The sequence below is a fragment of the Zalophus californianus genome, chromosome 17 (assembly GCF_009762305.2).
Source record: "Zalophus californianus isolate mZalCal1 chromosome 17, mZalCal1.pri.v2, whole genome shotgun sequence".
Lineage (NCBI taxonomy): Eukaryota > Metazoa > Chordata > Mammalia > Carnivora > Otariidae > Zalophus > Zalophus californianus.
Window position 1 is genome coordinate 38,519,130 of NC_045611.1, and position 23,940 is coordinate 38,543,069.

Below are 23,940 nucleotides of genomic sequence, written 5' to 3' on the forward strand. Positions count from 1 at the left end.
CAAAATGAAAAAAATAATGTCTCATAAGCTCACTTATACAGCCATTAAAAACTTCCTATACAGTAATATGTCTTTCCAATCCTTTTTCTGTTTACACTTAGTTTGATGTTAATATTTTGTAACCTTTTAAAAATTTGTAATTTGTTTAATGGCTGTGTGGTGTTCTATCATATTAAGTTTTATCATGTACCATACTATAGTTCCCAAACCTAATTACTCACAAAATCACCTGGGAACTTTTTTTTTTTAAATACAGATTCTTAGGATTCACATACTAAATAAGAATCTCCAGGGATGCTGAGGAATCTGAATTTTTGAAGCCCACCCTCTGATTGCAATACATTTAATTAACCTAATTAATTAGCACATACTTCATTTATTTAATCCACTATTGTTGAATATGAAGTGGTTTCCAAGTTTTTACTATCGTAAACAACAATCACAATAATACCGGTATCTGTAAGGACAGGTGCCACTCTGCATACACAGACATTTATTTCCTGAAGAAATAAAGTGCTTTATTTGGTTTTTTAAAAAACGATTTAGTGATCAGGGAATTACAAAGTAACTGCAGTTCTTAGTGCTCACCCCACCACAAGCAGGGAACTCCGAGGAAGACTGGCAGTCCTCCAAGCTGACTTGGTCGACTTCAGAAGGGGTCAATTGGGAGATAAAGAGTCCTAACAACCCCAAGAAAGAAGCTCTCAAAGACCAAAGTCGGCCTTCTCCCTTGTCACCATAATCACAAAGGTCCTGCTCAAAAGGGCCCCCTTGAGACTACAGCACTGAAATTGACTCTATCTTCTGCTGTCTCATGCTGCTATTTTAAAATTCACATTTGGTAGTTCACATGGTATGGATCCCCAAGAGCAGTTTCTCAAGCTTAGTCTCACAGACTCCTAACTATTCTCAGTCATCTTCAAGCGCAATACATTTAAATGTAATTCCACTTTGATGGTAATATACATACAAGGTTCACGTTCAGCCACATTATAGCCACTGAAGTTCAGGCCTGCAGTCCTATGTTTAAGATCAAAATGGCACAAGGTCACTACCCAAAAACAACTGAAACAATATTTCCCAAACTAGGATCTGTGTACATAAAACCTCAGGGTTCCTAGAGAATTTTTGTTCCCTTAAAAGGACTTTATACCTTACTGGAAGTTGAGACCCACTGACTTGAAGTGGAGGGGCTAAACTGCTCTCCTGAACCGCACTCCGCAGAAATGAAGGCTGTGCAGTGCTGCACACCGGGTCACTTGTGAGAGGTCTGCGCCAGGCCGTCCAGCCCCAATTCTTGGACCCTCCCCCAGAACAATGAGCATCACTTCCTTGCCTTTTAACTTCCGGACAGAAACTAACATTCTGGGTCTCAAGAAAACGTTCAGACCATCAGGCCCAAACCACTCACAGCTGATGGGAAAAGGGAGGCCCGGTGATGGGAAGTGCCTTAAGCGAGGTCACACAGCTAGTTGAGCAGCAGGGCAAAACTGGAGCGTAAGCCGTCTATCCCAACGTCAGTGCCTCGGCTAATCCGTAGAGAAGGCTGATTAAAGACCCCACGTACCTCATTCCCACCATCCGCGACCCCTTTCTGTCCTCCCCTGATACCCTAGGTCCCCGTGGTCCTCTTCAGGCCGTCTCGCCCCGCTCTACTCCAGCTCTTGACAAGCAGTCCACACGCCCTAACCGCCCGCAACCCCACGGTTTCTGGCCTCCCCCCACCCCAACCTACAGTATACGCGAGCTGAGAAAGCCCCACGAAGCAGAGACAACCTCAGGACTAGCAGGGCCTCTGGGGGCGGCGGAGCCGCCCTCAAAGCGCATGCGCTACCGTAGGTCGGCGCCCGTCATTGACGTCACGGGTGACGTCATTCGCGAGCCTGAGCGCTTGCGACCCCCTCTGAGAGTTGGAGCGTCTCGGTCTGGCGACTTAGCGTGGCGCGTGAGCTCGGGCACAAGAAGTCGCTCCAGCCCAAACTTTGACAAGAGAAGTTCTGATGGCTGAGGGCTGCTGAAGACAGTGAAGAGAGGTCAAGAGTGAAGGACGCCTGCGGAAAACGTCACCAGAGCGCCCCGGAAGCGGCCGAGGATGAAGAGTAAGCGAGGTTGAAGGCCTCTAAGCTGGGGAGGGGTGGGATGTAAAGGGTCGGGAACTTGGTGCTGGTAGGTGAACGGGTTCGCAGCGGAGACCGAATGAAACTGCTAGGGGAATGTCCCGCCTTACATAAGTGAAACCGAGGCCCAGAGTCCCGGTTGGCCTGGCTCAGTCTCTGAGCTAGAGATGTATGTCAGAGCTGGCGACAGGTCCCCAAGGGGCCTGCTTAGTGTGCTAAAGGAGGACCCAAGGCCTGGGGCCGACTTGGCCGCTACCTGCCACCTGGTGACAGTGGTTAAGGGCCCGATCCTCTCCACGACCTGGTTTCCCCTTCTGTGAGGTACTGATAGTGGTGCCTGCCCAGCCTGCTGTTCCAGGAAAGGACCCTTGTCTGGTGGAAAGCGCTGGGAGCGTGCTGAGGAATGGTATGGTAACCCAGGACTTTGGGAGTTGAGCGGAGAATAACTGTGCCAAAGAAGGGAGCAAGCTCCCAGGGCAGTTATAAGCAGGAGAGTGTAGACAACGTTAAAATTGGTCTTTGGACTAGTATGTTCATTTCCACCTCTGCCACTCCCTATCTCTGTGATCAAGTGATGTGTCTCAGTATATCTGAGCTTCAGTTTTCTCATGTGCATTATAGGATAATATCTCCTTTAAAGGATTGTTCAGAAAAATAATGAGATAAAATGTATAGCTTTTAGCCAGGGGCATGGCAAGTAATGAGTGCTCAATAACTGGTAGATGTGTATTGTTCCAGAAAAGACTTTCAAGTCTAATCGAAGCACCTGTGACAGTTGAAGCAAAGTCATTCCTGGGGTTGCTCTTTAGAAACAGGTTTTAATGCCATTCTTGCATTTGAAGGAGAATCAGACTCTGTATATAATATAATATACTGTGTATATTGTATAATACAAACACTTCGGTTTGCTTGTTCAAATGTACTCAAGGAAGCACAAGGGAGCAGGGGTGGGATTTACAGAGTGTCCTGTAAACCAGATTTTCAAGTCTTTTGACACTTAAACCAGGCCTTTGTCTTATACTTATTCCATTGATACCCATACTCTGTCCCCAGAACCATGTTTTTCTTCTTCACACAAATGAAGTAAGAAACAGGAGTGTGGAGTTTATTTAGAGGTTGAAACCACATTGATCAATATATATTTTGAGCTTGAAGAAAGACCTACTGTATTTTATCAGTGTAGGACACCATCTATTGTATGCTACACCTCAATTTCATAGACATTAAATGTGAAAAATCTTTTTTTTTTAAACATCTTACAGTCAACAAAATGTGGTATTTCCAACCATCTGCATCCTGGGAAACTCTATCATATAACTTTTAAATGATTTACTTAATTAGACTTACAGAGCAACTATTCAATCTCCTAACCTGTGGTATATTAAACCAGTCAGTTCCTAGTATGATCTACTAAACTGCAGTAGCATCTGAAACTTCTTAGAAATACAGGATCCGGGGGTACCTGGGTAGCTTAGCAAGTTAAGCATCTGCCTTCGGCTTAGGTCATGGTCCCAGGTTCCTGGGATGGAGCCCCGCATCAGACGCCCTGCTCAGTGGGGAGTTTGCTTCTCCTTCTCTGTCTCTCTGACCCCCCCACCCCACTTCCATATGCTTTCTCTTCTCTCTCTCTCTCAAATGAATAAATTTAAAAAAAAAAAAAGAAAGAAATGCCAGATCTGGGAGTGGAGCCCAAGTATCTACATTTTAATAAGAACCTAGAGATTCCTACATGAATTCGTATTTGAGAAGCATTGTTTTATTTTTATTTCTTTTTAAAGATTTATTTAATAGAGAGAGGACTTGGAGGGGAGGGACAGAGGAAGAGAGAGATTCTCAAGCAGACTCGCCTAGAGCTCAGCCAGATACAGGACTCAGTCCCAGGACCCTGAGATCATGACCTGAGACGAAATCAACAGTTGGACATTCAACTGACTGAGCCACCCAGGCACCCCGAGAAGCACTGCTTGAAAGCACACTCTTGGAACTCCTAGGATGGGCGGCCAGAGGGTATAATAAGAGGCATCCAAGAAGGTTGGGCTCTTTGTAGCACCCCCATCTTCTCCTATGTCTAAATAAGCATAGTTTCATAGTTAGAAAAGTCGTGGGTCTTATAGCTGTACCCAAACTGAGTTGATCATTTCTTGTTGTTTGTTTGAATCCCCCAGGTGTGGTCTACCATTCCTTTTCTCAGGAAGAGGCCAAAGAGTTCGACGTTCAGGTACAATGCATGGCAGGAAGTCTGGGAGCAGCAGAGGTGATGACAAAGATGGCTCAATACCTCGTACTGCTTTAGATGTCCTTCCCACATCTTACTCCTCATCTTTCCAGTAGACGAGTTAGGCTTAGTCAAGATCTGTTGTTCTGCTGGCCTGTTTCCATATGCTGGCCTCTTTTTCCCTTGTTCAGTTAACTGGGACCTCTTGCTCCTTGTGTCATCTCCCACTGTGTAGGGGACCCTAGGCTGTGTCCAGCTGAAACCTGTCCTGGTGAGCGCTGTCATTTATCCTTGTCACGGTGGCCCCTTTACTCTTGAAGAGGGCAGGCAGATCAGTTTCCTCAGTGGAATTTATGGATTGTATCTGGATGCTGCAAACATGCTTTGTCAGTTTGGCAGAAACCCCACTGGGGACTCCTAATGAGGGAGTTAACATGAAATCAAGATTTTAAAAGACTGATACACCTTTATTTGGTTTCTTCTTGAAGAAGGGCCACTTAGGTATTTAAAAGAAGCAAATAATTGTCCTGTCACTATAATAATAATGATGACAATGACTCTTTAGTTAGTATCTAAAGGTGCCAAGTGGAAGCTGACCGTCATCCTTACTGTGAGCCGCCTTGAAGATCGAGTGTCTCACATCACACCCTCGCCAGCCCCCTTCTCCATAAGGGAGAACGTGATTATTGACACATTAGCTTCACGGGGTTGGCAGCCTGGTTAGCGCAACAGGGTTTCAGGAAATCCCCAGCCAAGAGGCAGGACCTGGGCAGGCAGTGCCGCCTGGGCTGTGGCCGACCTAGGACATGGGCAGCTGAATGAGGAGTAGACGGTGGAAGTCCCAACGTGAGAGGCAGTGACGTTCGGAGTTCTCTCAAGAATTGCACTCAGGACAGTTCTTTTGCCCATATGTCCTAGGAGTCTGTGCTAGGTCACGGTCAAATGCTGTTCTGCTCTGTGTGGGAGAGAGTGAGCACAGGAAGCTGAGGTGCACTGCTACTTCCTTTCCCCAAGATCTGGGGGAGCAGACCTAGTGAGTAGCCATGACGTACCATGGGGCCAAACGCACGTAAAGAGGATTGCAGCTTGGGCACCGTGTCAAAATTCCTACCCCCCAAGGCGTGGCCCACCCTGGGGCACCAGGAGGTACCATTTTCCCAAGTGTTAGGATCATTTCCTTCAAGGCCACAGCTTGGTTCTACTCTGAGCTTGCCCTCATCTGGTCACGACTGAATAAATATTGTTGTCATACATTTCTCAAGCTTTCCTCCCTGCCAAGGATCAGAGAAGTCTTTTCTTCCTAATGTAAAGGGTTTGGGGTTTTGTTTTTTTTTTATATCCTCGTCAAAATAACCTCAGAGAAGTGGAATAGGAAGTTGACTTTGATGTGGCTGTTTTGTGCGCAGTCACTAATTGGTCTTTGAGTGTGACTTTCACATCTGGACAGCTGTGGGTGGCTCACATTCAGCAGATGAGAGGCTGTGTGAGGCTCAGTCGGGACACAGATGGGTCAGTGAAGGCATCCTATCTGTGGTTTGTCAGAGAGCCTGGGGTTGGGGGCTGCCCCCACCAGAACAGTGAGCACCATGCCACCCTGTCCCCATGCAGCTTCTGGGAGCCCAGCAGGCCGAGGCCTTCGTGAGGGCCTTCCTGAAGCGCAGCACGCCCCACATGAGCCAGCAAACCCGTGAGAACCAGCTGCAGCGCAAGGCTGTGGTCCTGGAGTACTCCACTCGCCGGAAGCAAAAAGAGAAGAAAAAAAAATCCAAAGGCCTCTCCGCCAGGCAGAGGAGGGAGCTGCGCCTCTTTGACATTAAGCCAGAGCAGCAGAGGTATGCCAAGCCCTTTCTGCCTTTCTACCTAAGGCAGCTGGATCTTCCTGGAGTGGGTGTGAATTTGTGAAGCCCAGTAGCAGGGCTGGCAGCCCCTTTTCCCCTGAAGCTAAGGGAGCCTCTCCCACTTATGCCACAAGGGGGCAGCCTTCCTTTACCAATTCAGGCTAGGTTTGCACTTGGCTTTTAAAGCAAGGCACAGTGAGGCTCTTGCTGTTTTACTGTCTGGCTTCGGTCCTAGCCTTAACTAATGAGACCCATACCATAAGTGAGTCTGTTACCCATGGCAGCAGGCTGTTTGTCTTTCAGCTTTCCTAGAACGAGAGGGACTGATGTATCTTAATATATACTCTTTCTAGCTTTTAATAGCACTAGACAGAATCATCCACTGGGTTTTATTGCCAAAGAGCATGCTGCCCACGTGTTTCAGAAGTTTCTGAAAAGAAGGCATCACTCTGTGGGAGGACGTGCACCTCCCTCCAGCTGACACTGCATCATCCCTCCTTGGCCATGCTCCTGCATATGCTCATCTTCGGACTGTTTGTAGACCTTCGCTCCAAGATCTGTAGCCAAATAGCCTCCCACATCCCACAGGACAAAGTCAGTCACTTTGTCCGTGACCTCGCTTGCAAAAAGAGCTGGACTTTGGGTAGAGGAAGGGGCGACTGCCTGCCCAGGTTTCCTCTGGTGTCCTCCGGTGTCTGCACCAGTAGAGCCCACTTCGAGTTTGAGCCTGAGGTTCTCCTTGGTCTGACCAACAGTTCCCTATAACAGGTTCCCCATGAGTCACAAGGACCAGTAATAATGACCCCAGAGGAAAGCCTTTGAGGTCCTCTCACCTGGTCCCTCCCCTGTGTCCCACAACTTGCTCACTCACCTTCCAGACAGACCTGTTCCCTTATGTGGGGACGTCCCTGGCAGCCAGCAGCTCCTGTTTACTCCCCTCACCAGGTCAGCTCTTGTAGCAGAAGACCTCAAAGAGTAGTGGTTAAGCAAGACTGAAGTTTATTTCATGAAAGCAGTCCAGATGAGCACTCCCCTGCCCCTCTGCCCCGGGCTGGTGGCAGAGACTCGGCAGTGCCACCCTGGGAGCACCCTGCTTCTCCTCCATCTGTGCATGGTGCCTCCTGGTCTGGGGTCTGCTGGAGCTCCAGCTGTCCAGGCTGCATCTGCCAGCAGGAAGGAGGGAGGGGCAAAGGAGGGCACCCCCTTCCTCCCCTCCTTAGCCTCAAGAGGGTTCTAGCAGCAGAAGTTGAGGCTCAGGAGGGGGAAGCACTTGACTGTAGTCAGTCGGGTTATCTACTCTAGAACTAGCATCCACAGCCAGTCCCCAGTGACCCAGCTCGGGGTCCTTGGCATCAGGCCACGCTCTGTGCTCTTGTCCCAAGCTCATGTCACCTAACTTTTTACTTCTCTCTAACTTTGCCACAGGTACAGTCTTTTTCTCCCTCTGCATGAACTCTGGAAACAATACATTCGGGACCTGTGCGGTGGTCTCAAGCCAGACACGTGAGTTGCATGTCTGAAGCCTTGCCCTCTGGGGCAGAACCCAAGGCTTACGATGACTGTAAACGCAGCCTTCTGAGCCAGCTGGCTACAGAAATTTGTAGACCTGTGTGCGCCCTTCAGAACTCTTGATCATGCTCGACACTGAGGGCTTCTGTTTCCCTCCTAGGCAGCCACAGATGATTCAGGCCAAGCTGTTAAAGGCAGATCTTCACGGGGCTCTTGTTTCAGGTACCTCGCCTAAGAGCACATGGTCCCCCGCACGCCCGCACTGTCACTCGGTGGCAGTGCGGCCCTGTGCCACAGGGCTAGACACACTCCTTGTCACGTGGGTATTTCCAGGTCACCAGCATTGAGGGTGGGAAATGACCAGCTACTTGAACTCGTTCTGGCCACCTTTTGGATACACTCTAAATGGTCTTTATGTGCCTTTCCACACAGGGACCCCTAGTGCTCTCCCAGGGGGCACACAGCTGGTGGCACGTGCCCCCAGCCCTGAATGGGAAGTCCCTTTCATCCATCTCCCCCCAGTTGTCAGTCTCAGTACGGACTCCCAGCTCCCAGTGACGTATCCAGGGCAGACCTTCCCCTGAACATCTTCATTCATCCAACTGCCACTGTGCACAGCCACCCACATGTCCGGGAGGCATCACAACTTTTCCATACACCCAACAGCTCCGGCCTCCTCACCTCAGCCCCTGCCCCAGTGTTCCCCAGCTCCGGTCATGGTAGCACTGTTTACCCTGGTTGTTCAGGCCCAAAACCTGGGTGGGATCGCGTTTCTTCTTCCCTGATGCCTCAGCACCAATCCATCAGCATGTCCTAGCACCCGAATCCGAGCCACCACCGTCTCCCCTGGATTCCTGTAGAAGCTGCCTAACCCTCTCCCTGCTGACACACTGCTTCTCCCCCAACCAGGCAGCCAGAGGGAAGGTTTTATACCAAAATTCAGGCCATGTTTGTCTTCTGCTTCCTTACTGTGGCCTAAAAGCCCTCTCTGACTTTATCGAGCACCAGGTCTAACCACATCAGCCTGCTTTCTGCTTCTCACACACCAGGTTTGGCCCCACCTCGGGGCTTTTGCATTTGTTCCTTCCCTCTGCCCAGAGTTCTGTGTGTTCACAGACTGACTGCTTCCCATTATTCAGGTCCCTACTCAGATGTCACTCTCTCCAAGGGCCTACAAGTGACCCTCCTCCCCATTACCTTCTGTTTTTTCTTCATAACAGTTACCGCTATCAGAAAATGCAGTCATCTGACGTGGTCACATTCACCTTCTAGCGTTAGAACATCAGCTCCTTGAGAGCAGAACCTAGGACAGTCTTGTTCACTCCCGTGCCCGGCACTGACCTTGGACAGTGCCAGGCACGTAGGAGGTGCTCAGTGAATGGCTACGGGTTATGCTGGGACATGGGTCAGGAGAGCTGAGGGACCGGCTGCCTGTGGTGGCAGTTCACCTCACTCACTCCCCCACAGCCTGTAGCAAAATTCCATGCTGGCCAGAGTTTGGGACGTCATGGGAAGGCCATGATGGACAGGTGTTCCTTCAGATGCCATCAGTGAGACTTGGCCCCGTCCCAGCAATGTGTGGGTCTTGGTGGTGCTGGACATACACGTGGCCTCTTGGCTCCATAGTCCCTCCCAAGACCCCCGTGGCTGCAGGCCCTCCAAAGGACACCTTGTCAAAGCAGCCCAGAGGCTATAGAGCCACAGGCAGGAGATTGGGACCTGGGATTCTCATCCAGCTTGGTCCCTGTCCAGCTGAGGAGCCCCCCCCACTCCCCACCGCCCCCACCTAGCTGGTTGTGGCTCCCCGAGCACCACCGAGGCTGAGGCCTTGAATGCCCTTTTCCTTTGCAGTCACAAAATCCAAATGCCCCTCCTATGTGGGTGTTACAGGAATCCTCCTACAGGAAACAAAGCACGTTTTCAAAATCCTCACCAAAGAAGACCGCCTGAAAGGTATGTAACTGTCTCAGGGTGTTGTGGCCTGTGGCCCACCCAGCTTCGTCAGCCCTCTCCCCGTGGCTTCAGCGGGTCAGTTTGGCCTCGCACATCAGCACAGATTGCAGATACCTGCTGACCGTACATTGCATGCCTGGTGAGCGCACCCTCTGCCCTCATGGTTCTCCCCAGGGCATCTTGGAGCCCAGCCAACCGCTGCAGCCAGATACGCTGGGAGGAAGGGCTGCCTGGCTTGCTTCCAGATACGTGGGTCTGTTTCCATGCCTGAGACCCTCCCCTGCCCCAGAGCTGCCTCCCGCCGGAGGAGCGGAGCTAAGCAGACTGTGAGGGGAGCTAGGGTAGTGCCTGTTCCTGGAGTTCCAGGATCTTGCCCTTCCTGGTGACCCTTTGGGTTCTGGGAAGGCAAGTGCGGGCTCACCCACCCGGTGTGCCAGGGCTCGTTGTTCTAGCGGAGATGAGCGTACGCAGCCGGGCTGTCAAGATTTCCACACCCCTTGCCCACAAATCTGAGATTGTGAAACACAGTGGGAGGTTTTGGTTCCTTGAATTTTGGAGCTTGATTTTTCTCGTTGCTTCCTTCCGCTTCCTTGTTTATTCTTGTCTCACTTTAAACCTCAGAAAGTGGTGTCTATGTGTCATCACTGAGCATAAAGCCATGAGTCCATCTGAGAATTATGTGGGAAGATCTGCTTCTAGCACTTTTCCTGGGAGTTTGGCTTAGAGCCTTTGACCCTGAAAATTAGGTGTTGAGTTATATTTAAAATCTGAATAAATCGGTCTTATGGCAAAATAGAGCCGTATAATCCTGGTGCTGCTAAGCTTTGTGGACTCTCCATTTCTTGTTAACTTATGTTTTAATACAGACATTTTAGGAATAATATTGTGCATCAACATGAACTTAACTGTCAGGATTTTTTTTCCTTGTCCTTTTCCCTCCTAGTTTTTTGTTTTGTTTTGTTTTGTTTTTCCAGTTATCCCCAAGCTAAACTGTGTGTTCACAGTGGAAATCGATGGCTTCATTTCCTACATTTATGGAAGCAAATTCCGGCTTCGGTCAAGTGAACGATCTGCCAAGAAATTCAAAGCAAAGGGGACAGTTGACCTGTGAGGTCTTTGCTGCAGAGACGATTGTGACCCCAAGGTCGTTGAGAGAAAAGCCTGGCAGGATAAGCACAAGTTGACCTGACTGGTGGCATGATTAGGTTTTTATTTTGCATCCTTTTCTGTGTCTCCTGAGTGTTCCGTGATGAATCCATTGTCTATGTAATCATAAAATGTAAATCCCTGAGCTTTTTCTTTTGCTCCAGGAGAAGCAGCGGTGCCAGTCACTTGGCTTTGTCCATGTGACCCACTGGGCCCCCGCACTGGAGGAGAAAGGCCCTGGTGAGGGAACGTAAATTCCGACTCTGACAGGAGAGCAGGAAGGCCTCGCTCGCAGCCACTTTGCCTCCCGGAGGCTTGGGGTTATGCCCGTGCCCATCCGTGTGGGGTCCGTGGCTCATCAGGTCCAGGGTTGGTTCGGATGCTCTCCCGCTGCCACCGTCAGTCCCTGTGCTACAGGTCGCAGGTCCCAGCACCACCAGGGACAGGGCAGCTGGTCCGGCTGCTGAGCCCTGTGCTCTGACAGCGTGGTTTTGCCACAACGGACTCAGCCTCCGTGCTCGCTCACCCAGGGCCTCGCCACCTGAGAGCGTTGAGCTGGGATTTGACCCCCACGGTCTGGCTGCAGAGCCATGCTTTTGACCACAGGGATGAGAAGACCATGCTCTATGTGTGTAACGTGGTCACCTGGGCTCCACTGAGGAGGTCGCTGCCTTCCACGGACCATCCGAATGTGCCACGCGGGGAACGGCCTGGGTGCTGCGATTCCCTCAAGCACTCTGCTCATGCCCACTGCTCTGCAAGGGAAAAGGTGGCCAGCGTGTAAATATGCAGCTGCTTTCCAAAATCGTTGTCAGTGCCACTTGGCTTGTGAAATCTGTTTTTCATGGCGCGGACTCCAGTTTCCATGTGAATGGCTGTTGCCTTAGTAGCCTTCCCTCCCCCCTTCCCCGTGGACACTTGACAAGAACACTCACCGCTGTCCTGCCTGTTTCCAGGACGCCATGTTGTCCCCACAGCCCACCCGAGGACTGTGCCGTCCCCCGAGGGCCCAGGCCAGGCAGGACACCGGCCCCCGGGCAGCGTCCCGGTGAAGCTGCACTAGCTGCTCCGCAGAACCAGGCTGAGGCCTCAGCTGTGGCACAGGGCCGGTGGGTGGGGGGCGCTGGGGTAGCTTGCAGTCCAGTCTCCCACCTCCACTGCCCCAGGAGCAGGACCCCAGTACAGCTGCGGCCTTGGAAGTGTAGGCCTGTGGGAGACACAGCTACACCGGCCTCATGTGTCAGTCCACGCACGGGAGAAACCAGAGAGGCCCACAGAGCGGCAGAGCGGTGACCACCTCGGGACGAGACTCAGGAGCTCCAGGGCCAGGAGACCTCAGCGCAGGGACCCACTGTTCTCCAAGAAGTGAGTGGACCCGAGGGCCCTTTATATTCCCCAGAGCCGAGTCTGTGTGTGGAGGACCGGACCTTAGTGCAGGGCCCACAGAGGACAGGCCGGAGCCTTTCCAGGGGGAAGAAAAGGACGAAGCACCTGGAGGGGAAGGTGAGGGACGGCGCGGGTCATGGCCACTGTGTTAGCTTGGGCTGCCGTAACAAAACTCTGCAGATGGGCAGGGTAAACAACAGAACATTCTTCCGCACCGCTCCAGAGGCTGGAAGTCCAAGATTAAGGTGCCCTCAAGGTTGGGGTCTGGTGAGTGCTTTCTCCTTGGCCACCTTCTTGCTGTGTCCTCGCGTGGCCTTCCCTTGGTGCACACCTGTGGAGAGAGAGAGAGAGATCTGTTGTCTCTTCCTCTTATTAGGACACCAGTCCTATGGGATAGGGCTCCACCTTTATCACCTCATTTCACCTTTTTCTCTTTTTCTCAGTGCAGTCACTCTGGGAATGAGGACTTTGACAGGAATTTGTGGGGACATAATTCAGTCCGTAATAGCCGTGGAGCTGCCCCAGCCAGAACAGAAGCCCCCTGTTGGAGCCCCTCAGAAAGGCTGCAGTACCCACCCTGGCTCCCATCCTCAGACACTGGCCTGCCCACACCCCTGCTCAGGGTGCTTGCGCCACTAGCCGGTTCAGCCAGCCCAGCTGCTGGACCTTGAACTCCCCTCACCCCTGGGTTCCAAGACTGGCTCAGACAGGAACGTAGGTCCAGCTGCTCCTCCATCGCCAGCTTCCCTTCCACTTCTGCAAACCGCTGAGCTCCTCCCTCACCCTCCCATCGGGGCCCGGCACGGTGGTGGGGGAAGAAATGCATGCACAGGTGGCAGGGCGGACAGGGAGGCTCCCTGGAGGTGGGGGCTCAATCCAGGCAGCTCTGGGATGTGAAGAGTGACACTGAGGACCAGGCTGGCAGAGCAGTCGTGGAGGCCCCAGGGCATCACCTGCCCATGAGACCCAGGGCCAGCAGGAAGGAAGGTGGGAAGGGGTGGGGGGGCTCTGGCTACCAGTCCCAAACCGATAGGAGGTATGTCAGGTTCTGCCCAGTTCAGTAGGAAGAGAGAGGTGCCAGAGAAGTTGTAAGCCACGGGGCAAGGTGCGGAATCCTGCTGACCCATTCGCCCAGTCCTCATGTCTTTGGGGACCTCCATGTCACCATCTGGCAAGTGGGGCCATGAGACCAGGTGAGGGTTTCCTGAAGGGGGATCCTGGAACTTCCTGCATCTGCAGGACACCTGTTAAAAGCAGCCAGCTCCTGGGCTGCAGTCAGACTCCAGGGGCGGGGCCCAGGCAGCTTCGTGGGTCTCTCAGACTCCAGATGGTGTCTAAAGTGTCTTCCAGCTCAGACGTCTGGACTGTGATATACGATTTGGGACTCTTGGGATGGTGTTTTCCGGATGGTGGAAAAGATTGTCAGATGACGGATCTCTCGGGTTCTGAAGAGTAAACATGAACATTCCCCCCACAAGCCATAAATTATGGTAAAAAGCTTTCTTTCTGGACAGTGGCTTTGGTTTTAATTTAGTTTGCATTTCTTAGCTATAATGCCTAATTAAGACATCTGTTAAATGTCTATAATATTAATTTAATAGGGGGGTTCTAATAGAACTGTATTGGAATTGTCCATTTAATTAACCTCGTGGGCCTTTAATGGATGTCTTAAATAGACATCATTAACAAGAGTGCTAGACAAATTAAAATTAGAGTCAATAACATTCTTGGTAATTTTTCCTGAGCTGTGAAGGACGAGTGTTGCTAAGTAGACAGACGCAAGGACGGGCTGCACAGAGGAGTGTGGGGGCCGGCATCCCCAGCAGGGCTCCAGCATGGGTAGGGCCCCCAGTGGGGTTCAGCCATAGTGCGTCCTGGCCTCCCCTTCGAGCACCTGCACACACAACGCTTGCTGGCCTGGTCCCTTAGACCGAGTTCTAGGTACGGAGAGGGTGGCCAGGGTGGAAGATGGACCTACATCCCGGGTCGCTGCATGGCTCGCGTTGAGATGGGACAGACGAGGATGGGGCAGGGTGGTCTGGGCCGGGGGCTGGAGTGGGGTGAGGGGAGGAAGTGGGGAGCATGCCCATTTTGCCCCCACCACTCCGTGGAGCAATCTTGCTCAGCTGAACTACACTTCCAAAGCCAGGGCACGGTTTCCCATCTCCACATCTCAGGGGGCCTCTCAGGGTGACAGTTAACCCTGCCTTCTCTCCTGAGGCACCTCTGTGTCCCCTGAGACACCCTGACTGTCCCCCGCCTCCTGACCACTCCCTCTTTGTCCTTTCATGGATCCTCTTCTCTTCCAATATTCTAAACGTTGGAGTGCCCTGAACTCCATCCTTGGACTCCTCACCTTTCCCCTTAGCTGGTCTCACCCACTACTTCCAGCACACTTGACTCAGAAGATGGTGTTGGCAGCCCTGCTTCTCCCCACCCCCACTCCTGAATCCAGAGCTTTATCGTCTGCCTCTCCTAATCCCAGGGGGAGCTCCCGTGAGCTCACGATGACTCCGCTTTAATGGCTGCTGTGTCCCCAGTGATCTGGAAGCACTCGCTGACCTGGAATGGGTGCTCAGTGAACATTCATTGGGGGATGGACACCACTGCTCGTTGACCTCCCCACCTGCATATGCAGTGGCATCCTGAGCTGCCGTGGCTGGGCAAGAATCATGGACTCCACAAGTGCGCTCCGCCTCTCCCCACCCCACCTCGGTGATCGGCTTCTGTCTCCCCACTTACTTAGGCCAGAAAGGCAGGAGCCCTCCCACCTGTCTGGTCTTCACACCTGCCCCCCATCCGGCTCTCCCTCGTCTGCCCTGCGCCTGCCCTCAGTCATTCACCCACCGGCCCTCGCGGCCTCCCTGCCTCCACATGTGGCCCCACCACAGCCAGGTGACCTTTGTGATGCAGGACTCAGATCTTACCAGTCTTCTGCTCAAAACCCACAAGTGACTTCCCAGCACGCTTAGAATTAAACCCGGCATCTGACCAGGGTCATCAAGGGCCCCCCAAGACCTAACCCCAGCCTGCCTCTCCCAGCTCCCCAGAGTCCCGCCCCCGTGCCTTCCCTACAGCGCTGTCCCACTCAGACTGTTGTCATCTTCCCGGCAGCCCCCGCCTCTGCACTCAGCTCTCCCCCGCTGGCCTCCCTCCCTCCCTCTCAGCGGCCCCCCAGCGGTCCCTTAGCAAGCGACCTCATTTCTCATGTACACGGCACTTGTCAGGAACCTTCCCTGCTGGTTCATCATCCTTTTCTTCCCCCAGCACCTAGACGCCGGGAGCACCAGGACTTGGCCTGGCTTGTCCACCACTGTAACCGTTGTAACCTCAGTGCCATCCAGAACCCTGCCCTCTACATCCCGAGGGTTCCGTTAAATACTTGTCTGACCCAACACAGTGAGCCGACGGTGGCTAAGGGTGGCCGCACACAGCCGCGGTGACCCCCATCTGGCCCCGACAGACGCCTTCCACGGCAGAGCAGCGCTGCACCCTGAGACCCCCAGCCCCCCCCTCCCAGCATTTCAGGCGGGCGGGCTCCCCCGACAGCAGCAGCACCCGGGTGCTGCGGTGGCCCTGCCCCTGCTGCTTCCCAGCCAGGTGAGTTTATATGCCACAAGGCACTGTGACTTGCAGCGGGCGTGGAGGGACCTCTCTGTCATCTCCAGCTTCACCCACGGGACCCAGGGTGCAGGGGGAGACAGGTATGGCTGGTGCTGGGCAACCCAGCCTGGAGACGCCGAGCTCAATGAAAAGCCTGGTGCTCAGTCCGGAAACCCGAGTTCTAGGCCCAATTTACCCTTGACCTTCATTTTCAACCACAAACGACATGCTTGAGGGAGTGTGGTGTTTATGGTAGATTCATTTAGTCTCCACGAATTGAACTGCAGCCCCTGCCAGGAGGGAGGGAGGGAGCTGCTGGTGCCCCACCGCTCTGTTCTGGGGACGTTGGCCTTGTGGTGGCCAAGAGGGAAAAGCGCCCCTAGTTGCTCTTCGTCTCCCCAAAACACGTGTGACCGTAATGCCGTTCCTGGTTACACAGCCCCTAAACCAGGGGTGTCCTGGAGGGCGCAGGAGAGCAGGTGTGTGGCCCTGCTGGTAGCTGGAAACCGGCCACAGTGGGGATGTTCACAGCACGCTAGGAATCAGGGCTTGTCCCACACCGACCAGCACACCCTGCCCTGAACGCACAGCAGTCCCGCTGTTCAGGAGAGGCAGTGAGCCCAAGTTCCAGCCCCGGGAGCGGGAGTGGGACCTCCGTAGAGAGGGGCGGTGGGAGGGGTGTCAGTCCCCGCTGTGCCACCAGAGCCCGAAGGGCTGCCTCAGGGCGCACAGTGCCGGGAAGGTGGCCCCATAGCCGGGGGCAGCAAGCACAAGCACTTCAGTGGTGGAGGGCTCCCCCGGCTGTAGTTTAGGATTCGTGATCTTCCTGTGTATGTTACACTTCTATTAAAAATGTGTTTGTAAAGGAACCCCTGAGTCCGCGATGTGGGTGCTACCTAAGCATCCAAAAGTGAAGCGTCTCCCGTGCCTGTTACCCTCACGGCTGTTGCCTGAGAATCGGGTTTCGAGCAAGGAAACCCGAAGTGCTCACAGGGGCGGTGTGTCACCAAATCCACCATCTTAACACCTCCCACCTCTCCCACCATGGAGCTCCAGGGACCATGGTATCAGCAGTCCCGTCACAAAGGAGTGGTTGCGGCAGACCTCCTGGTCCCCACCAGGCTCCCAGTGAGTGGTGGTGACAGCGGCCATGGAGGGTGCAGGGTGGGCTGGGGAGGGACACAGGGCCCATGCCCGGGGCACCTGGCAGGTCTGGAGGTGGAGCAGGCCTCCCTTGGGACATGGCCTGAAGCTGAGGCTGGAGAGCGGAGCTGGCTCAGGCAGGAAAGGGACACCCTGCCGAGGAAACTGAGGTGGGAAGTAGGGCCTGGAGGAGAGAGCTGGGAATGGCAGCTAGCGCCTGGGGCCCTGGGCAGGGTGACGGAAGCCAGGGCGGGGAGGGGCCAGAGCCAGGGCTGGAGACCAGCAAGGAGGCCGAGGCTTGTGAGGGCCATCTGCAGCCTGGCGCAGGGTGTCAGCCTCAGGGATACACAGAAACAGGCTGGAGAGGTGCACCTACCACCCCACCACCAAGATCTTGGGTCCACAAGCCTCCCCCCAGGTCTCCACCTGAGCCTCCAAGCACAGCCAAGTGGCCTGTGAGGTTGGAGCGCAGCTGGGTGAGCAGAGGTTGGCCCCGGCCGGCCAGGCTGGTAAATGGAGGGGTGAGGGCAAGGCCTGCAGGGCAGGGAGGTGGGGGCAGCCACTGAAGTCTTCTCAGAGAAAGGAAGAGGGGGCAGGTGGGCAGATCGGCAGCTGGGGAGGAAGAAGGTGCCCTGGGTCCGGGGTCAGAAATGAGGAAGATGGCAGGGCTGGGCCAGGGCTAAGCAGTGGTGTGGGCACATCCCCGGGATGTCATCCGGCTTGGCTCTGTGACCTCAGGCAAGCCACCTCCCGGTGCCTCGGTGTCCTCATCTGTTAAATAAGTGTCCTGAATAAAGCACAAGGAACAAGGTTTACTGTGTGGTCTCGCCTGAAAACTCGGAGTTCGACAGTGTACGGTCTCATCTTCCAAGCACATGGGACCTGTCGCTTGTCAAAGCTGTCCCCTCCGCGGCCACACTCTTGGTGGAACCTTGGAATATCCCCAAGAAGTCAGCCCTAGTGGCCTGTGCTGGCCGAGGACACTGAGATCACCTGGCCCAGGATCACCCAGCCGAGGCTGGGTCTTGTGGCTAGGCCCCTCTCCCCAGATCAGACCCCGAGGAAGCCTCCCTTCCCCCCTGAATTTCAAGCCCCGCTGCCTGCCAGGGTGAGGACAGGTCTCTGGTCTGCAAGGCAGGCCCCCCACCAGCTGCCGGGTCCTAGCGGTGCTTGCGTGGCATTTAAAGACCGCAATAACGATTGAACACCCTATTACCCAGCTGCCTAATTAATGTAAATGAGAGCTGCCGGCCGCTCAGCGAGACTGATGCTTCTCGGCGGAGGCCCTGCCAGCCACCTGGGCCCCATTCCAGGGGCGTTTATGGGGGCAGCCCCATTCTGGCTTTGGCTGACTTACGGGTAAGTCACGGCCCTAAATAATGAAGACGGAGTGCTAATGGGCCCCCGGAAGCCAGGCAGCTCAGGCTCCAGTCCCCGAATCAGAGGCATTCCCTCACAGCTTCTTTCCTCAGACCCAAAGGCTCAGCTGCCCCCGAAACCCAAGTGGCAAGAGATCCTAGGCCTTCCGGCAGGGAGGCGAAGGAGCACGTCTCCCGGTCTCCCACATGTAAGGCAATCCTCTGAGGCCTGCATGGCCTGGCCCCCTCCCTCCAGCCCCACCTGCAAGCTCCTTCCTGTCCTGGAGCTGCAGGCCAGGTTTGCCCAGGACCACTCAGGGTTTAGCACAGTCCCAGGCAAACCCGGGCAGTTGGCCATCCCAGTCCAGCCCCACTAGGATGGTCTTTCTGGTTCAATATCCCGCTCCTTTTAGCTCCTGGGGGGACAAGGAGCACACTGAACACCACCTTCTCAGAGAGGCCTTCCCAGGCAGCCTTAGTCCCCTCCCTGCTGCTCAACCCTGGCTGCATAGTAGAACTGCGTAGCGAGTTTTTCAAATAGTACCTAAGCTCAGACCTCATCCCCTAACATTACACCAGAATGCCTGCAGGTGGGACCCAGGTATCTGTAGGTTTTTAATCAGTGGAAGAGAAATCTGAGTTCAAAGCCCAGTGCAGACACTGCACGGCCCTGGGCAAGTCAGTCGGCCTCGGGGAGCCCAAGCTTCCTTGTTGTAAGATAGGAGTATCTATCCCACGTTGTAAGAAGCCAAGAGGGCCAGGCATGGAGTAAGTCTCATTAGGATATGCTCTGTCCTGGCTCTTTCTGTTGCTGAATGGATAGTTCATAAGCTCCAAGAACCAGCCTGAGAGCTTGGGCTTTGTCAACAGCAGTGCCTTGCCATCGCAGACACGTGGCCCGGTCTTTGAGGCTGGGTAGGGGCCCCTCAGCCCAGAGCCCAGATACCGGGTGCCTAGGTTTGTCATACCCTTCACACTGTGCTGTAAACACACAGCTGTTCCTGTGACCAGGAATCTGAGAAATCCACCCCTGAGTGCCAGGCTCAGCACAAAGGCCGGCTCAGTGTCGGTGTCTAGAGAATGAGTAAGTAAATCAGTGAATGTGCCCACGGCTGGTGTGGTCGTGTCGGGGCCACCTCTGTGGCAGGACTGTGCTCCTGAGAGGTGTCTCTTGACACCCCTACCCAGTGGCCCATCCACAGGCTGGAGCCCATCCCAGCATGCCTTGCAGAGGGTGCATGCAGCTGTTTCCAAAAAGTCATTTCCAAACAACTTTAATGAGTCTTGCAGTCACCATAGCAGGCGGTGATCAATGCTTTCTCTCTCTTTTTTGATGAAGTAGAAGAGCCTATAGAATAAAATGCCAAAGCGGATCGCGCATATGTCAGGTCATTTTATTTCCTCACGTTTTCTTTCAGCTATCTGTAGAAATGGGCCTCTCTAGACACAAGGAGCTCTAGGTTGGGTCTACACTAGGGAGCTCTGCACCAGCACCTGGCATAAGAGATGATGACAGGTGTATGCATAAGGAAACGGTGCTCAGAGGAGTGAGGGGGGCCTGCCAAGGTGTCACCGATCATCAGGCTTAGAGCTGGACTCCAGCCTAGGTTTCTTCCTCTATTACCCAGCTCCTGATTCATCCACCCCTCTGTAGAAGCCCATGATCTTCTCTGGCTCAGGAGCACTGTGGTGGGTATTTCTTCTCCACTGTGGTCCCATGTACTCAGGTCTCTGAGCCGTCACTCCGAGAGACTTCAGATTCACCTACAGCCTTCAAGTGCATCAGTTGGGACTACTTTGGTTGCAAGTAACAGAACACCCAATGCAAACTGGTTAAGGGGGGGCGGGATTTATTGGCCCCCATAATCGAAGCATCCGAGTAGACTGCCTTCAGGCATGGCTTGATCCAGAGGATGGAACAATGTCTTCAGGACCCCTTCTCTCTTACTGTACCTTCGCTCTGTGCTGCCTCCTTGCTCAGACAGGCTCTGCCTCCGTAGCAGCAAGGTGCTCGTTCGAGACTCACACTCTCTCCATCTAGCTGAAGTCTAGCTGGAAGGAAAGATATGTTTCTTCCTGATACCCTTCCTCCACTCCTACAATTCCTTCACCCTCATTTGACCATTTGATCAGACTGTGGCTGAGACATCCAAGGGGCTGATTGGCCAGGCCTGGATCACATGCCTCTGCCCTGACAACACGTGGACTGACTGTGGGAAAGAGATCGTTCCTCCAAGGGCACCAAGGTGCTGTGTTTAAAAGAAGGGAGGATGGATAATGGTGGCAATGATAATAATAATAATAACAATAGAAGTCCACGGCACTGAGCTCTCAAAGGAAGGAACGGGTGCAACGTAGCAAAGGGTTCCTGGGACACACTGACATCAAGGCAACTCACCCGAGCTGCCACCACATTTCCCAGCATTCCCTTCCATGCACGGTTCCCAGTTAGCAGGGGTGGGCATTAGGGACACTTGGCCTGATTTGGGAGGCAGAGGTGCAGTGGCAGCTGGGTCCCTCTCAGGGCCCTGGAGGCCGGTGCAGGGTTCAGGGTGCTGTCGCCTTTCACACCGAGCGGCTCTGCTGGCTCATCGGACTGGTGTCCTGGCTGCGGCCTCCTTCAGCTTCTCTGGTCCTGGGCCACGGGGAGGGGTGCCAGCCCGTCCTGGAGGACACCGTCGTGGGTGAAATTGGAGGCTGGGAGACAGGGAGGGGCTGACGCGGTGCCAGCCTCTCAGGGCCCGGCTGTCCTTGTGTCTTCCGCGTCACACCCATCTTCCCTCCCCCATCCCCTGCCCCTCGGGCTGCGGGTGCCAGGACCAGGCACAGAAGTAGTGGCTTCGTGCAGACCGTTTAACCAGCCCTCACAGTGGGATAAGGTCAACTCCCGATAAGGAATCCTTTAGGGCATGAAATCTCCTAGTGGCTCTGTTCCTCTGATGGAAGCCTGACAGAAGCAGTCCCTGAGCTGCCTGCTCTGAAACCTCCTGGTGAGCACGGGCATGACCCACAGGACCGACGGCAGGAACAGCCTTGCTCCCCCTGCTGTGGAGACTCCCAGGGTCGCCCCAGGTGCCGTCAGGGGGCCGACTTCAGCCAGGCTCCCGAGCGCATTATGGAAGTAGCTCTCGCCCTCGTCAGAAGCCTGGAGTAGAGTCACCCCCATCGGGACACACATCAGGTGGGCTAAGGCCATCTTCCCCTCAGCTCCCTCTCTGGCTTCTGCCAACGATATTCCCTCACCGGCTGTATCTCACTAGTTACAGATGCAGTCCCAGGCTGTCGAGGCCTCTGTGTGACCTGGCCAGCCTCCATGCCCCGTCCCAACAAGGGCTCTGAGACAAGCACGGTCATCCTTCTCCCCTGGCCAGGCATTGGCGTGGAAAGGGGCATGTGGCCCCATCCCAGACCATGAGAGCAGTTGTTGTGATTGTCCGTGCTGTCTGCCCAGTTTTTCCAGTTCTCCCCACTTTGGGCAGCAAAGTATTTATTTCCTGGTCTCCTTGTGGTCAGGTGAGGCCATAAAACTAACCCAAGCCAATGAGTCATAAGCAGAAGCCATGTGTGTCATTCTAAGCCAGAGTGTTTAACTGCGAGTATGAGACCCTCCAGACCTCCTACCCTTGGGCACAATCACCTACAACATTCAAGACGGCAGCTGATGCCTCAGCCTGGGTTCCTGAGAGAGTTTGGAAACAGAGCCCTTTACTGACCTGCTATGGCCTGTAGCGTCAGTGAAGAATAAACCTTTGTTGTTTAAAGTCACTGAGACATCGAGATTTTCTTGTTACGGCTGTGTAACCTCATTTATCCTGTTACAAAATTTCACTGGTGGTAAAGGAGCAGTTTGTTTCTAGAAATGAAGCCTAGAAAGACAGGCAAGCCGTCCCTTTTCCTCCTCTAGATGGTGCTGTACGGGGGAGGGAAGGCCTCAGCTGCCATCCTGAGACCAAGCCCAGTCTGAGGGAAAGCTCCCACCCCGAAGACCCCGGGGGCAGAGGAATGGAGAGAACCAGGATCCTTGAGGATATGGCCAAACTCCTGAGTCAACAACCCTGCAAACTTTTTTACTTCTTGACTTCCTGGTATGTGAAATAAAATTCCTTCTTGTCCAAGCCGATTTCGGTTCGAGTTTCTGCACCTTGCAGCTGAAAACATCTTAACTGATCAAAGTTATGGACACATTTCTTCCTCAGGCAACCCCTGGAGGGTTTTAAACCAACTTTGCCCATGAAGAACCTACACCCCCAGAGACATAGATACACATTCTCTCCTCCCAATCAGAAATCGAAGCAGGATTGAATTATGTACAGTCGACCCTTGACCAACATGGGTTTGAAATGCACGGGTCCACTTACATGTGGACTTTTTCCAAACATACGGTGTGGTACTGTAAATGTATTTTCTCTTCCTTACATTTTCTTAATAACATTTTCTCTTCTCCAGCTTACCTTATTGTGAGAATATAACACATACAAATTATGTGCTACTCAACTATTTATGTTATGTAAGACTTCCAGTCAACAGCAGGCTGTTAGTACCTAAGTTTGGGGGAATCAAAATTATACACAGATTTTCAGCTGCACAGGTAGGTAGTCGGTGCCCCTAATCCCCACACTGCTCAAGGATCAACTGCATCTGTCAGTTGAAGTGCAGAAACCAAACTCAAAATTAGCTTATGAAGAAATGGTGGTGGGGAGTCAAGTAGCAGGCTATAAAATCAATGCACAGAAATCAGTGGCATTCCTATACACCAACAACAAGACAGAAGAGAGACAAATCAAGGAGTCGATCCCATGCACAATTGCACCCAAAACCATAAGATACCTAGGAATAAATTTAACCAAAGAGGCAAAGGATCTGTACTCAGAAAACTATAAAATACTCAGGAAAGAAATTGAAGAAGACACAAAGAAATGGAAAAACGTTCCATGCTCATGGATTGGAAGAACCAACATTGTGAAGATGTCAATGCTACCTAGAGCAATCTACACATTCAATGCAATCCCCATCAAAATACCATCCACTTTTTTCAAAGAAATGGAACAAATAATCCTAAAATTTGTATGGAACCAGAAGAGACCCCAAATAGCCAGAGGAATATTGAAAAAGAAAAGCAAAGCTGGCGGCCTCACAATTCCGGACTTCCAGCTCTATTACAAAGCTGTCATCATCAAGACAGTATGGTACTGGCACAAAAACAGACACATAGATCCATGGAACAGAATCGAGAGCCCAGAAATGGACCCTCAACTCTATGGTTAACTTATCTTTGACAAAGCAGGAAAGAATGTCCAGTGGAAAAAAGACAGTCTCTTCAACAAATGGTGTTGGGAAAATTGGACAGCCACATGCAGAAGAATGAAACTGGACCATTTCCTTACACCACACACAAAAATAGAATCCAAATGGTTGAAAGACCTAAACAAGAGACAGGAGTCCATCCAAATCCTAAAGGAGAACACAGGTAGCAACCTCTTCGACCTCAGCCGCAGCAACTTCTTCCTAGAAACATCACCAAAGGCACAGGAAGCCAGGGCAAAAATGAACTATTGGGATTTCATCAAGATAAAAAGCTTCTGCACAGCAAAAGAAACAGTCCACAAAACCAAAAGACAACCGACAGAATGGGAGAAAATAGTTGCAAATGACATATCAGATAAAGGGCTAGT

At 52.9% G+C, this 23,940-nt stretch overlaps 1 protein-coding gene across 3 annotated transcripts; it reads left to right on the forward strand.

Annotated features, from left to right (window-relative positions):
• The first annotated feature begins 1,870 nt into the window (after positions 1–1,870).
• On the forward strand, positions 1,871–14,632 carry POP4 (POP4 homolog, ribonuclease P/MRP subunit). 3 transcript variants are annotated; one of them, XR_003524243.2, is made up of 8 exons: positions 1,871–2,099; positions 4,283–4,335; positions 5,941–6,164; positions 7,596–7,673; positions 7,840–7,901; positions 9,531–9,632; positions 10,607–12,143; positions 12,608–14,630. XR_003524243.2 is itself a non-coding variant. In XM_027619448.2 (7 exons), exons 1-7 carry the CDS (start codon positions 2,093–2,095, stop codon positions 10,741–10,743), a joined length of 663 nt encoding a protein of 220 aa, XP_027475249.1. In that variant the 5' UTR covers positions 1,871–2,092; the 3' UTR covers positions 10,744–14,630. The 3 variants fall into 3 exon arrangements, 2 of the variants coding, with proteins under 2 accessions (XP_027475249.1, XP_027475251.1); XM_027619448.2 differs by having other exon boundaries at positions 10,607–14,630; XM_027619450.2 differs by having other exon boundaries at positions 1,879–2,099; positions 10,576–14,632.
• The last annotated feature ends 9,308 nt before the right edge of the window (positions 14,633–23,940 follow it).